Consider the following 14,575-nt stretch of genomic DNA (forward strand, 5'->3'; position numbering starts at 1 on the left):
CAGAGTATTTCACCACCCACCTTGGGAGTCAGCACATAGAGGGATAAATGACCCTAAGAGGAAGGGAAAGGAAATACCAGATACGGGACTGCTTGGGATTGCATATTTTTCTGAGTGCTGCTATAGTTAATTTTATTCGTGTAAGCCATTGTGCAGGGAAGTACTTTATGGCCAGCTTTCCTGTAATACTGTGTTCGCAAATACAGAGCTGCGGTTCACACAGATGTTATTTTGTGAGCACAAGCTGATTGGCCTATAGGCCATGTTTATAAACTAACAAAAGAAGTATTATTGGGCCTCTCATGATTCCTCTAGCCTCGGGTGCACCTCCTCATATCCACATTCAGCCTGCGGACACTGAGGGCATCATACTGACTTGCTCATCCTCGGGGTGGTACCCAGACCCTGAGCTACAATGGAGGGACCCACAGGGACAGCCTCTGTCACCTGACTCTGAGACTAGGTCTGAACAAGGAGACGGCCTGATCCATGTGGAAAGCTCTGTCACAATGACAAAAAGCTCAAAAGCAGCTGTGTCCTGTTGGATCGGGAACCCTGTCCTCAGAGAGGAGAAGGAGGCGCGTCTCTCAGTAGCAGGTGAGTTCCCTCAGAGCCCTCACTCTGAGATGTCAGTGCTGAGGAGGGAGGGGGACCAGCAATGACCCTGATGAGAAGACTGGGAGAATAACCAGGTCACACATGGCCAGCTCTTATTTGGGAAGCTAGTTGATATACCTTTTTTCCTATTTTTTATTGTTTGTGTAATAATCATTATTTCACATCATAATAAGAGAAGCAAAATCATGTAAGTGTAACAGAGCATTTTGAGGAATGTGTTGAAGTTCATTCCAAACTTGTCTAATGCCTTTTCCAAAGAGAGACTCCTGCATAGCAATGTGGAATTTATTTTTCCTCTTTGTCACACTGAGTTGAAATCCAGCATCACCTCCCTGCTGGCCTTGTGATTCTGGAAAAGCACTGTCCACTGTCTGTCCTGCCGCCTGTTACACAGGAACAACCCGCTGTCCCTGTCACCAGACCCTCCTGAGGAGTCACTCACACCTGGCATCTGAGGGCAGGGCACAGCTGTTCCCCGCAGTCCATGCTGGGCTCTGTCCATAGCAATGCTTACAGGAATCCAGGGCAGCTCCAGGGCTCCCTGAGCCTCCTGGATTATTTTCCCAGATACAGAGAAACCACGCAGCCTGGGACCTCGCTGGCCCTTCCCTGTGCATCTGTTCTCCTGCAGCCTCAGCTTTTGCCCCTGTCTCCTTTTCTCTACACCTCCTGCCCCACCCCACCCCGCACAGCCCTGCTGCCCATGGTGCTGCCTGCTGGGCTCCTTCTGTCTCCTCACAGGAGCAGTTTCCCGCTGTCCTGGACACTGAGGCCTGTTCAGGAGCCTCCCCCAGCTCTGCCTGCACTGAGCACCATTCTGTGCTCCCCTGTGTCTTCTGAACTGTGTTGTTCTGTGTCCCCTAGTGGAGTATCAACGGTGGTAGATACTGTGCACTAATTCTTAAATATCTCCACTAGTTGGTCAACTAATCAATGCCAAATATATAGAAATTAATGTCCAGAGGAATTAGTAAATAAGGTTCTTTATTTAGAGACATTATTTAAAAAATATCTTTTCTGGGATTTATTTTGATAATTACACACATGAAAGTTAGGTTAATGGTGAGGGATTACGTAGAGAAAATTATGTGTCAGAGGATTCAGTTTCTAATGAGAACCTTAGAAAAGCATAGTTTGAGATGACCCAACAGCCTACAGGTTGAAGTTAGACTTTCATGCCAGTAAGAATTGCAGAATATTTTCGAGATAATGGAAAGTTGGAACTAAGAAATATAATTATTATTACTCATAAAACCAGAAGACTCCTGAAATGTGTGGTAGAGCACAGCATAGATAAGGAATGCATTAAATAATTTGAACGATGCCATGCCACACATAAGTAATTAAACAGTTATCTGATTCACATATGAACGTGTAAGCACATTTTTAAATTACGGGATGAAGATCGTTCTTCAACAAGAATGTCTTCATTTCTCTTCTGGTCTCACATCATCACACAGATATACAGTAGCATCATATTGGTTCTTTCAAATTTAAATTATTGACCATCACACCTTTCAGATGAACCCTTGAGGTGAGCGGGATTCTCTTGCAGGCCTGGAGCTTGACATCTCCTAGGTTTTATCATCAGGTGTCATTCAATATCCTCACTGTAATTATGGAACATCTCAACCTGTGATCCAGCATAGTTCTGGGCTCACAGGTATGCACAGGAGGAAATAACTGGACACAGAGGAGCAGGGCAGGTTCACTTGGAGAGTGAGGGGAAGAGTCTCCTGCCCTGAGTGTCCTTGTGTGTGTTAACACTGTTGCCCATCACATATATAAACACGGTATTCAGTCTGGATGGTAGATGCATGAGTGTCTGCTGCACTGGTTTCCATATCCAGCATGTTCCTGGGTCTCCCAAATTCTTCAGGCCCTCCTGGGTGTCACACATCAGGGAAACAGGGACACAGGAACCCTCAGGTCCTGAGCTCCTGAGAGCTGCAGTGAGACTGAGGCCCATTGTCCCTGTCCTGCTTTTTCCCGGGAGAAACCATACTTGGACTTGTGCCCATTACCAAGTCAGCTAGTGTCCAGCTGGGTCTCAGCAGCTGCTTCCTATTTTTCAGAGGACTTGTTCTCCCGGGTCAACACCTGGACAGTGCAGTCAGCTCTGGTGCTGGGGCTCCTGATTATGCTTTTCCTTTTGATGATCACTGCTGTTCTCTCCATGATGTCTAGAAGATACCGAGGTAAAGGGGAAACTGTGTGGCTTGACTCATTTGTGGAGGGACAAAACATAGCTATATATAAATCAAGAGTGAACTTAGAACATCTTGCTAATATAAAATTCAATGGGAGAACCCAGAGGAGAGAGAATTCCTTCATTTGTACTCTCTTGGATGTTACACTTAATCCAACCTGGAACTTTTATTGTTTTTCCTCTCCTGCTTCCTGTTCTTCAGATTCTTCCTGGACTGACCTTGATTTTCCTGCAGAGCCTAGGAGACTCTCATCCTGGAGGGTTCCAATTGCTCCCCAGGCCCACAGCCTTGCCCCCCTCACAGTCGCAGGGCAGCGAGCTCTGTGCCCCTGACAGCACTGGGCCAGGTGCCCTCACCGCTGCACACTGTCCAGCTCAGTGTCTGTCTTAGTGTCTGACTCAGGGCTGGCTGATACACAAAGATCAGTTAAAATCATGAGGTGTCTTGTATTTTTTTCTTTCTTATCAATTCTAGGTTTTTTTTCCAATTAATTATGGAATAAGCACTATATGACTTCCAATTTTCACAAAATCTCCCATAACTTATAATTAGTCTTTATGTGACATGACATCATGTTAACCTGAACCTTGGACTTTGCTGGCTCCTCTGGGAATGCTGTGTCCAGGTGAGCAGCTGTGGCCAGGAACTGTCCAGTGGAGCTGCCAGAGACACAGTCAGACCCCCCTTCCCATGAGTTCAGGAGAAAGGAGAGCAGTGAGGGGCCCTGAGGCGGACCACAAGGTTCATCCTGAATCACGAGCCCTACCAGAAAAATGATTCCTACCAAGGATGGGCAGGCTAAATATTTCCCCAATGTTACAATCCTGTAGCTCAGGTCACTGCGCTTCCCCTTGGGAGCCTCTGCCTGCTCCAATATGAGCAGCTTCCCGGGAGAAGACAGGAGTGAGCGGACCTGGACGTAAGACGGAGGAAACTGCACAGATGATCTCCGGAATCCACTTGTGAAGTGTGTCTTAGGAGGGGGAAGCTGAGATCTAAAGAAATTGCTCCCCACTTAGACCCAGTGCCCCAGTGACAGCTCTGTTCACTGATGCTAATGCCTGCATCCCTGGGAGGAATGCAGTCAGGCTCAGCCAGAGATTTAGTAAGTCAACCTTTAGACAAAGTGTGCATTATACCAATTAGATGATCCAGGAAATATGTTAGATTACTATTTAGCTAGCGTACTTGTCAAACAACTTTTTTTAGGTTATTTTCTTTTATTTGTTGCCAAGACAATAAAGAGATTAGTTACTTATGATAATGGAGTGTCAAGGGCACAGAAACCCCAACCGACTCTACTTCTGTGCCAAGCAGCTGTTATCTTTGGGGATGAATAAGCAAGGGGTTCAGATTTACATGGGGCCCAACCCTGCTGAGCTATGTAGAGTTTTGAAATATTTTAAGGTGGTGTCATGCATCTGCCTGAGTATTGGAGACAGTAGGAGATATGGATTACAGTTTTAATCAAGAGAAAGCCTAAAAGGCTGAGGTCTTGACCTGATTGCCCAAGACACATCCTTTGTGGACCCAAGGTAGGTGAGAGCAGCTCCCTTCATCCTTTGTGCTCTGACTCATAAGCTTGCTCATTATTCCACATTCTTCTCCGCTTTGCTGGGCTGCCCCCTAAAAGGATGGTGATGGCTGAGAATCCTCAAACCTATTTGAGAAACACCCTTTAAGTGTCCTGAGAAGAATGTATTGGTTAGTATTTACTGCTCACCTACATTCACACACATGTGTCTTATCACTGCCAAAATTTAAAACATGAGGAGACCCTACTTAATATTCTAAATTTAGCATACACACCATATATTTCTCAATCTGTGTCCTAATTTTATTTAGCAAGAAATTACTCACTACGCTAGAATGCACTCGTCATTGTGACAGATCTGTCAGATCTCTAGCTAAAAGGCTCTTTTGTCAAATGGAGATAAATTCTGGGGTGGGATTGGTACATTGTGGGTAGGGAGAGGAGAGAAGTTAGTAACATCGCTTTTCTTGTTTTGTTCCTCATGCAGAAGAGATAAACCAACAGTATTGTAAATCGTGCATGAGAGGCAATGTTTGAAAATTTAAAGTCACATAGCAGTCCAAGCTCTATGTACTTTTGCTCCTTTAAGAAAACAAATTGTCTGATATTTGAATGCCTCTTTTGATTAGAAATATTGTTTAGAGACAAGTGAAATAGCTTCCTTCCAATTTTTACAAAGTAATCATACAACATGGAGAAAGTTGTTAGGCATATATAGAAAAACAAGCTTCCTGCTTTAAACCAAATGAGGACCTGGCCTCAGAAGTCTTGCATACACCATTTGAGTTAGAAGAGTGGGCTTTTCTTCATACAGTAATTGATTGCCTGTTCCATGCTTTGTGAACAAACAAATAAACAGCAGAGGTAACTGGTATCTCAAGATTGATCAAAGCTGGGCGTGGTGGCACATTACTGTAATGTCACCACTCTGGAGTCTGAAGCAAGAGGATCTACGTGAGTTCAAGGCAAGCCTAGACTACAGAGTGGGATACTGTTTCAATGAAAATGGAAAGATAGAAGTCAAGTTTATGCTTCTGAAATAAACTCTAAAACTAGTGTTTTAAAAAATGTTATGGAGAAGAGTAGTTATAGGGCTCCTGAAGCAAATAGTTAGAGCAGAGCTGGAGGCCAGAGTGACTTGGCCGAGGCAGTGGAAAGGGATCTGAGCTCAGCGCCGATGAAGGGCTTGCACATGAAGGAGAGGAGCAGAGTCAACAAGACAGACTCGGCTTGCATTCCGGATGGTGAGCTGTGGTGCTAGCAAAAGAGACCCACATTAGCCAGGTGATTGATGGGAAAAGAAAAGTGGGTTAAACTCCAGGAACTGTAGCACTGCACCACCAGGAAAGCAGTTTGATCAAATTCAGACAGATCTGTACAGGCAGCAAACATTCAATGAGCCTATGGTTATCTCTGTAAGAAAGGTGTTTTTTCCCTAGGAGAGTAAGAGATTCCCCCACAAGGGAAAAAATTTTCAGAGACAAGTAAGGAGGAATCCATTGCGACAAGGACATTCTGAATAAATCACTCTAAAACTCCATCCCTGTGTAATTATACAGCATTTTATTCTGGCCTCCAAACTTACAAAGTATATTAGTTAATCCCTATACAGATTACTTAGAATGTAGTCCATTTAATGGGAACATGCTGAGAGATAGGAATCCGCCGTGATAGCATTTTCCTTTTCCATGATAATTCAATCAGCCACATTTTCTCTCAATGTGGAGTAATGTAAGTGACATCTGTCCTCACTTTCAGGATAACCAACTCCAGACTGACAGTGCAGATCTGGGTTTAAGTGAAATCTGTAATAATTAGAAACTTCAAAAGGCACCAAGGTATTAACCACCTGGGTGTTACATTTGACTTCCCGTGTGGTCATGATGCTGTTTTTCCTGACATAAAGCTACACTTAGGGCTAAACAGAAATTCATCTAAACACCTGACTCAGACAAAGGAAGGCTTTAGTAGCACTTATGCAGATAGTGACCCTGGAAAAGAGTTGCTTTGACACATGCATCTAGACTCCTATGAAATTATTGTATCATATCCATATAGGATTCATTTAGTTTCTCCCATCAAATTTACCCACTGAAATCATTATATACAAAACAAAGGCTCATGGAAATCAACATTTTTCTGTCACGTGCTTGTTGAAGCTAAAGAACTAAAGCAGCATGTACTTCTAACTTTAATTTTAATTATCGCCAATATCATCTGCTCTAAATCATGAATTTACACACGTGGAGTAGCAAAATAGCTGTTTAATGCTTATTTTAGCCCTAGGTTCACTGTTATCTCCAAATGACGTTTGCTGGTTGCTTTTCATATGTGCTTTCAAAGAAATTTGGAGTTAGCTTGGCCTTTTATATTTAAATAGGTCACTTTCGCTTAGAAAGCTAAATCCAAGGATGAGATCTGCCCAGAAAATGCTGTGAGCTGACTCTGTGACCCTGAGTGAAGGACAGTGGACTCCTGTTTCTGTTATAGCCCAGTGTCAGAGGCAGTCAGATTTCAGTGTCAAACACTGGTTATGTCGCCCACACTTCTTTCACCATAGTCAATGGATTGAGGTCAATTTGCTGCTTAAATTCTACATTTTTCTTTGAAATTAATTCTCCCTGCGAGCAGATCACAAGTGTCCTCGCCTTGGTCTGCACTGCTAAGGCTGCCCCTGCCCTGCTCCCAGGGGGCCCAGAAACTGTCCCTTACACAGTGTCCCCACCAAGGCTCGGCACCCTACAGACAGCTGTGTTCTGCCTATCCAAGTGACCACCCTCAGTTTACCCCAGTCCTTCTGAGCCCAGCAGCTGAGGGCTCTGAGCAACTGCCCTGAGCTGGTCATGATTAGGCTGCTCCCTCTGGGGTGAGGAGGCTGCTGCCAGGGTCCTGCCTCTCTCTCAGCTCTCCCCAAGCCCTGCTTCTCCAGGATCAGGCAGCCATCAGGGGAGCATCTTTTAAATTAAATTAAGAAAAGCACCATCAAAAATCTATCAGAGATTTTATATATCATCTCTTTCATTGTAGACATCATAGAAATTCAGTTGACCTAAATGTTATGTTATTTGCATCATTGCCTTTCTTGTCTAACTTTTAAATCACACTCATTTTCATATTTTACATCTGAATAAATCTCTGGCAAGACAGAGTGTTGGGTAAATATAAAATTTCTTTAAATCAGGTTAGCCAACCAAACTCCACCCAGACTGAATTCATCACTGATCACATTAATGACAATCTGAAAACCTCTGCACGGACGTGTTGATCTTTCCAATAACTGTGCTGAAATCCTTTCCTAGAAATGAATTGATATGACTTTTCAGTAAGGAAATTTGAAATTCACTATAAAATAAAAGCACAGCTATAGAAGGAAACCATTTAACTATTTTAAAATTAACAAGTCATATGAAACAATCTTTAATAAGGATAACATAATTGCAATCATAATTTTATCTTCACTTATCAAAAGAATCCCATATACTAGATGCAGTAGTTCCTATTGATGAAAGTAAAATAATGTACTGCTCTCTCCCATGTGTGGTTCTAAAAAAAATAACAAATACTAAACAAGAAAGATAGGGAAGAATTAGAAGGATGAGATAGGAAAGTTAGACAGAGGGCAGATTGTGAGGAGCACTGCAGGCCAAACCAGAGTCTGCGTATTTATATTATTAATGAAAAATATGGTGAGATTTTGAGTAGAGGAAGGTTTAGCAATATAATCACATGGTTAAGGCTTCGTCAGGACTGCAGCATGGAGTCCACTGACTTGTGAGTTAGAGTTCACTGGGGAGCAGTGACTGCAGAAGACTCAGAACTCTGAGGTGGTGGAGGAGGAGAGAAAATGTCCTAGTGCTTTGGTGAGGCTGGAGTCAGGGCCTGGCAGGATCCAGGCTGGGGCAGGAGAGGGAGCAGGTGGGGAGGAGGCGGAGGGTGGGCCCTGCTCTGTGTATCTGCAGACACTGCCCCTTCCTGACACAGAGACCACCGTGTCCTCAGCCCCACGTCTGGGATCCTATTCATTCTCCTATGGTAATGATCTCTAGCACATCACAGGCCCTATTTATAATGGCACCAGGTCTTATGTGACATTGGATCAAGAAAATGGTTGTATGCTTCATTTTCTTTTTATTTTGTTGCTTTGCTTTTGGTTTTTATATTTAGACTATGTAACTCTGTACTTTTATTGACTCATTAGGCCAATTTTTATATACCTTTCTTTTTAACCAGAGGAAACTTTAAATACATATTTTTTGCCTTATCAAAATAAGGAAAAATCTGTTACATGACTGACAGGAAAGGACAAACAAATTACTAATAAAAAGAAACATCAATTAGCTACTCAATGATACTTAATGATATTTGCTGATTTTTATGAGCAAGTAATTTCAATTAGCACTTAAGTGATTGTGACAATGAGTTAGAATTTTTAGATAATTTGTTGCAGAAAAAAAATATTCTGAATCTAGGTGTAGGTAAAGGAAAATGTGAAATGCTTTTTCTTCTCTTTGATTTTTACCAGAATATAAACCTATTTTTCTTCTAAGAAATAGTATTTTTAATAAGGCAGTAACAAACAGCACAAACAAACCTCCCTCTCCAGGATGTCCAGGCCCCTTTCTGCTATGTGTCTCATGGTGCTCCCAGCTCTGGCTGTCATGAGGGCTGCAGTGGTCCCCTGGGAGAGCAGAGCCTGCACCTGGCTCCTCCTGAGGTCCCTGTGCACACACAGCTCCTGGCTAGAGCAGGACCTCGGTAAGTGTTTGCGGGGTAGAGAGAAAATATTTGTGGTTATTCCAAGATTGTCCTGAGGATATAAACTGAACTAGTGGAGTAATAAGTCAGCAGTAACAAGCTGCTTATGATAGTTGTAGTCAGATTCTTAGCCAGTTCAGTGGTGTTCCAAATTGAGAAAAATTGAGGACAACTTTTGGTCCTTCTGCTTCAAACTCTAGAAAGCTGTAAAAGTTCCCAAATAGTTCACAAGACAGGCCACAAATGACTTCTTGGAGTTTCAAAAATGAATATAGTCTTTTCCAGACCAGGGTTTAGCTCAGTGGCATAAGTGGTCTACCTTGCAAGTGCACAGTTGTCAGAGTTAGATCTCCAGTATCGAAAAATTTTTAAAAATACATTTCTTTTCCATTTTTTTTAATTTTCAAGAGTGAAAAACTAAAAATGCTTCAGAATTTCAAGACAAGATAATAGATTATCGAGGGTTAATGTATTGTATATTGTTATCTTCAAAATAGTTGCTCAGATTGCAAAATACAGCCATGATAAATTAATCAAGAAATGTAAATACAAAACTCTTCTTAATGAGCTAATAGAAATTAGTAGTAAGATTATCTTACCTATCTTGCATGTATTATTTTTCTTCTCCCTTCTTTTCTGCTTTCCCCCATCCCAGTACTTTCTCCTTTTGAGCAGTTTCTTCTCCCTTTCACAATATCTGTTGCATACTTTGGATCACATTTACTTTTAGTGAGACTCACTAAAGACCTTGCTGAGGTACATCCTTTCCTGTGCTGAATTAAATGTTCAGTCCGCGTGTCATCAAATACTTATCTGTCTGTGTGATTTGTTTGCAGAACGAATATATCGTTTTGGAAGGAAAGGTGAGTACGATCCTGATTCTCACAACTGACATCCCATGCCCTGTTACCTACAGTGTCCTACCGAACAACCTCTCCGCTGACTTTACTGTCCCATTTGCTTGCAGGTCAGAAGGAAGATCCACAATTTGCAGGTAATCGGAAAGGGAATGATTTAAAGTCACCTCATTTTTTCCACCCCAGCCCTGTAGGATTCTAGTGTGAGAGGAAAGGTTTTGCCCAATAATCTGTAAGATGCCTGTGAACCAGGAAGACGGCTTCATGCTGGACCTGTGCGCCCGGGGTTATGGGAGGACCAGCACGCTGATGGGGGAGAGAATGTGAGAGAAAACTGAGTGAATAAACAAGGGATGTAGGTTCTGCTTGGCCTTAACACACACCTGACATAACAAGTTTTAAAAAGGAACATTTTGTTTTGTCTCTGAGTTCTGCACGTTTCAGGGCACAATCAGTTGGTCCTGCGGGTTTTCCGCCCCTGTCAGGACGGCAGGTCAGAGCGGGAGCTGAGAAGAACTATTCTACACATGGCCTAGGAGCAAAGGGGAGCAGGGCGCCAAGTTTTCCTGCTTGAGCGGTACTTCAGGGCCAGGGCAGGGTCTGCACAGTCAGGAGCAGGGGCTGCATCTCCCTTACCCATGCAGCAGCTCCAGAGCCCCTCAGGGCCCTGCAGGACCCCGGAGCACAGAACAGGACTCCCCCTCCACCCCAACTCCTGCAGCCCTGCGTCCCCTGGTCAGTGGGGCTCTCTCCTCACTGCACATGCGAGGGGTTTTCTCCTGCAGAAGAAAGCGGTCAGCAGGGACTGGTGCGGGGTGAATTTCTCCACTGCCTGTTATACTACTTTTCTCCTCTCTTTACCCAAAGCCTTGCTAAGTAGTGAGGACATTTCATTCTCTCTGATGCTTCCCATCTCACTTCTCCCCATTATCCCTAATCAAGGTCCAGCCCTGTGTACAGCCTCCCTGCCCAGGTCGCCCTGGCCTATGCCTGCTGTTCATTGACTCCTCTTTCCTCCTGCCCTGCCTCCCTCCGCGCTCTGCCCAGGGTCCTCTCCTGAGCATCCTGACCTCTCTGTTCTGTGCTACTGTCCATGACTCTCTTGGTCCCTCTGGGATGCTTTTCTTCTCTTCATGTGGATGCGGTGCCCCTGTGTGAGGCCTGGGAAGCCCTGTGAGCCTCAGACCCTGGTGACCCCTTTCCCAGGTGGGTGGGCACGTCTTCCCCATTCTCACCCACCATGTCCTGGTAACCTCTGAGAGGACAGTGCAAATCAGGGGCAGAGCCGAAGGTTTTGGAGGAGTTTCCCTGGGAGGAAAGATCTCCAGCTCTGCAGGTGGGATAGGCTCAGGGCCTGGGCTGTGGAAAGGACTCCTGGGTCCCTGCACTGTGCCCCTCACCCTTCTTTGGACAGTGCTCGTGGAATGAGAAGTGCTTTTCCTAAGGCCTACAGGTAACAGATCTCTCCCTTTTATTGCAGAAGACATAATTGTGGATGAAGACACCGCTCACCCTCAGCTCTCTGTGTCAGATGGTGGGAAACGTGTGGAATATTTGTCAAAAGAGTGAGATGTTCCTAAATTCTCTGGAAGATTTACTTCTCAGCGAGCTGTGCTGGCTTGGAACAGCTTCTTTAGTGGTCGGCGTTACTGGAAGGTGTATGTAAGAGAGAGTGAATTGTGGACAATAGGCCTGTGCTTGGTTTCATTCAACAGGAAATTGCATTTTGAACATATTCATTCTGATAATGGCTTTTTGGAACATTACCAGATATGATACTAAGTATTTGACTTTTTCTTTACTGCATTACAATTTCAGTGTAATAGCTTCTCCATTGACAGTGGGATTTTTTTTTTTTCTTCAGTATGAGCAAGGATTGATTTCTTTCTATGCTGGGAAGAAATTGGGCATACTCCATACTTTCACAGGCAACTTCTCTCAAACACTGAGGCCATATTTTTTAATTCCACCTTCAGGAAAGAATCTTGTTCTTTCCATCCTCCCAGTGACCTCAGAAGCTCTCCCTATTGCACACCCAAAGAGCCTTACACAACACTCTTCCCAGTAGACCAGGCGAGCACACTGTGTCCCAGCCAAGATAATACTGGGCAGGGCTGGGAGCCTCTGCCATCAAAGACCCAGGCTGCTTCCCAGCCCTGTGGAAAATTATGTAAAATCCTTGTCATTTGGCCATTTCCACTGCTCACTGTGCAGCCCAGCTTCCCCTTAATACACTTCCCTTCCTTTCCATAGTCTTTGAGAAGTGCGACTTCTTCCTATACTTCCTATACTTCCTGTGAAATACTTAAAAGTGTTGGCTGCTTCCCGCAGTAGATCACGGCCACACATTTCTCACCGTGCTTTAGAGCAGATTCACAGTGTTTTCCTATTTCACCCGTGTCTGTGGCCTCCCAACTGATAACTTCAGATGCTGTTCATTTGCATGACCTCTTCTGTGATAAAATCAGTGCACTGAGATCCCTACCGTGTGGGACAGCAACAAACAGTGAAATTCAGTCTTATCAACAAGGCTACTTCCAAAGATACTTACATATGAAAAATAGTATTCACAGCCCATCAGCCCTTTTCAAATTTCTTATCCTGTTTGAATTTTAAAATAGTTACAATGATGATATATATGGAATGTACAAATGATGATTTGATGATGGGAATTTCTGAGTTTGAGGGTGTCCTCTCTCCTCTGAAGTGAAAGGCTACATAAATTGGGAATCCCAGGTAGAACCTACACCAGTGTTCTTCTGCATCCATCATATTAAAACAATAGAAGTCTACCTGCCATGCATGTTCCAGCCTGGGGAAATTACAGAAAAATCTCAGGAGAGAAGAGGAAATTGTTCTCGCACACTGGTGTGGGAGTAAGAAACGCCATGAAAATACTACTATAAGATTCTCATGAACATACAGTCTTCCTATGACCCCAAGTCCACCCCTGGTTTTGTGCTGTAGAGAAATTTAACATGATAGAGAAGCTCACACAAGACTTTCACACCAACTTTATTATTTTGTAAGCCCAGAAAATATAGTCAACTCTCATTAAATGAATTTTTGAAGCTTTAGAACATTTATAGAGTTGAACATAATTTAAAAGTAAAACAAAAAATGGCTATTGCAGTCAATAATGTAATTATCACGGCTCTGCTGAGAAAATAAACTGAATGGCAAAGACTTCATCTTGTTTGCTTCCACATGTTGAGTTCTTCAACAGGCATGATTACTCTGCATTTTCAAAACAATATACAGTATTATTTGTTTTGGAGATGAATTTATTAACTGAAAGAAATCTGCGGAGACTTCCTGGAGGGGTGGAAGTGTTGTGTTTGTTCACAGTGTAAGAGATTTTGGATGTGTGCCTGAGTCATAGCTTATCTGGCTGTAAAATTAAGACTGATGACATCCTGCATCTTCTCTGAGGATCCTTAACTTCTGTCATTCATGTCCTGATGATGCTGTCTGTGTACAGACACCTTCATGGAGCAAGGGCTGTGACTAATGTAATACAGTAGGAAGGCATCAAGGTCACATCCTACAGATCACATTGTAGTCAATGATTTACATCACTCCTTCCATGGGAAGCCAGTTGAGAGGATGCTCATGCAGCCCTGTGGGAGGTGACATTGAGAGGGTCTTAGACTGTGTCCTCCCTGGCATATAAATTCCTTACTGTAATGTAGAATGTGTAGCTCCAGACAAAGCAACTGCAGTATCCTGAGAGAATCAGACTGCAGCCTCCCAACCAGCCCCAAATGGGTGAACCACATTCCAGAAATCACAGACTAATAGGTGCCATTTCTGTTTTGAGCATCAAAGACTTGGGATTATTTCTTACATGTTCTGAATCACACACTGAACAATAGCTGTATATTTTATGTCCAAAGGAATTATAGATCTGGTAGAATAACTCACAGATTATCTAGCTCACATTCCTGCATCTCTGAGTCTAACCCCCAGATTCAAAGCAAAACAAGGCTCTATTTAGTAGGTTTGCTCTTGATAGAACTAATAGCAGCTATTGAAGTTATTATTATGGATTTCAAGGTTAAAAATGATAAAGTCACAGTTGTTGAAGTTTATTATAATATGATATAGGGGATAAAATACATTCTTGTAGTTTGGGATGAAATTTAAAGCACTAGTTGACTGAACTATCAAATAGTAATTTTAGATATTCTATGTATTTATTTGCACTACACCTAGCATAAAAGCAACTATGAATATAAATGCATGGGTGTAAAATGCCAAAATGCACCAGGGAAAGAGAAAAGCATCCCACTGTTTCTGTGACAATCACAGTGCACCATGCAGTCTTCACAAGAGACTTTGAGTATAGCTGGGGCTACAAGCAAATACTGGGTCTCCTTGGTATCACAGGCTGGGAGTAAATGGCTTAAACTTTGTGAGCCAGAGAGTTTAGACACCAAACCACTCAGGATGGTGCAGCCATCTGCAGGTAGAATATGTGACCATGACACCTGAGCCCCTCGTTGGATCAAATCCTACAACATAGTGATCCTAGGACCTCAGAGAACACAGGACATGTTCAGAACCAGCTAAGACTACAAAGGCAGTGCCTGTATTTCATA

General features: G+C 43.2%; 1 protein-coding gene across 20 annotated transcripts in view; it reads left to right on the plus strand.

The window, feature by feature from the left end:
• LOC101787399 (butyrophilin-like protein 9) overlaps positions 1–13,165 on the plus strand; it is a 36,009-nt gene extending 22,844 nt beyond the window's left edge. For 16 of the 20 annotated variants that reach the window (XM_023561402.2, XM_013143505.3, XM_013143506.3 and 13 more), the window contains 5 exons: positions 316–597; positions 2,694–2,816; positions 9,954–9,980; positions 10,085–10,111; positions 11,455–13,165. In XM_023561402.2, the coding sequence (XP_023417170.1) occupies positions 316–597; positions 2,694–2,816; positions 9,954–9,980; positions 10,085–10,111; positions 11,455–11,543 (548 nt within the window). In that variant the 3' untranslated portion in view covers positions 11,544–13,165. Of the gene's footprint in view, positions 1–315; positions 598–2,693; positions 2,817–8,965; positions 9,118–9,953; positions 9,981–10,084; positions 10,112–11,454 lie in introns of those variants that run through there. The other 4 variants (XR_010046433.1, XM_063245421.1, XM_013143515.2 and 1 more) reach the window with 4 other exon arrangements.
• The last annotated feature ends 1,410 nt before the right edge of the window (positions 13,166–14,575 follow it).

This window comes from Cavia porcellus, unplaced genomic scaffold (genome assembly GCF_034190915.1).
Source record: "Cavia porcellus strain 051 isolate PalLab524CR breed Dunkin Hartley unplaced genomic scaffold, mCavPor4.1 scaffold_2, whole genome shotgun sequence".
NCBI lineage: Eukaryota > Metazoa > Chordata > Mammalia > Rodentia > Caviidae > Cavia > Cavia porcellus.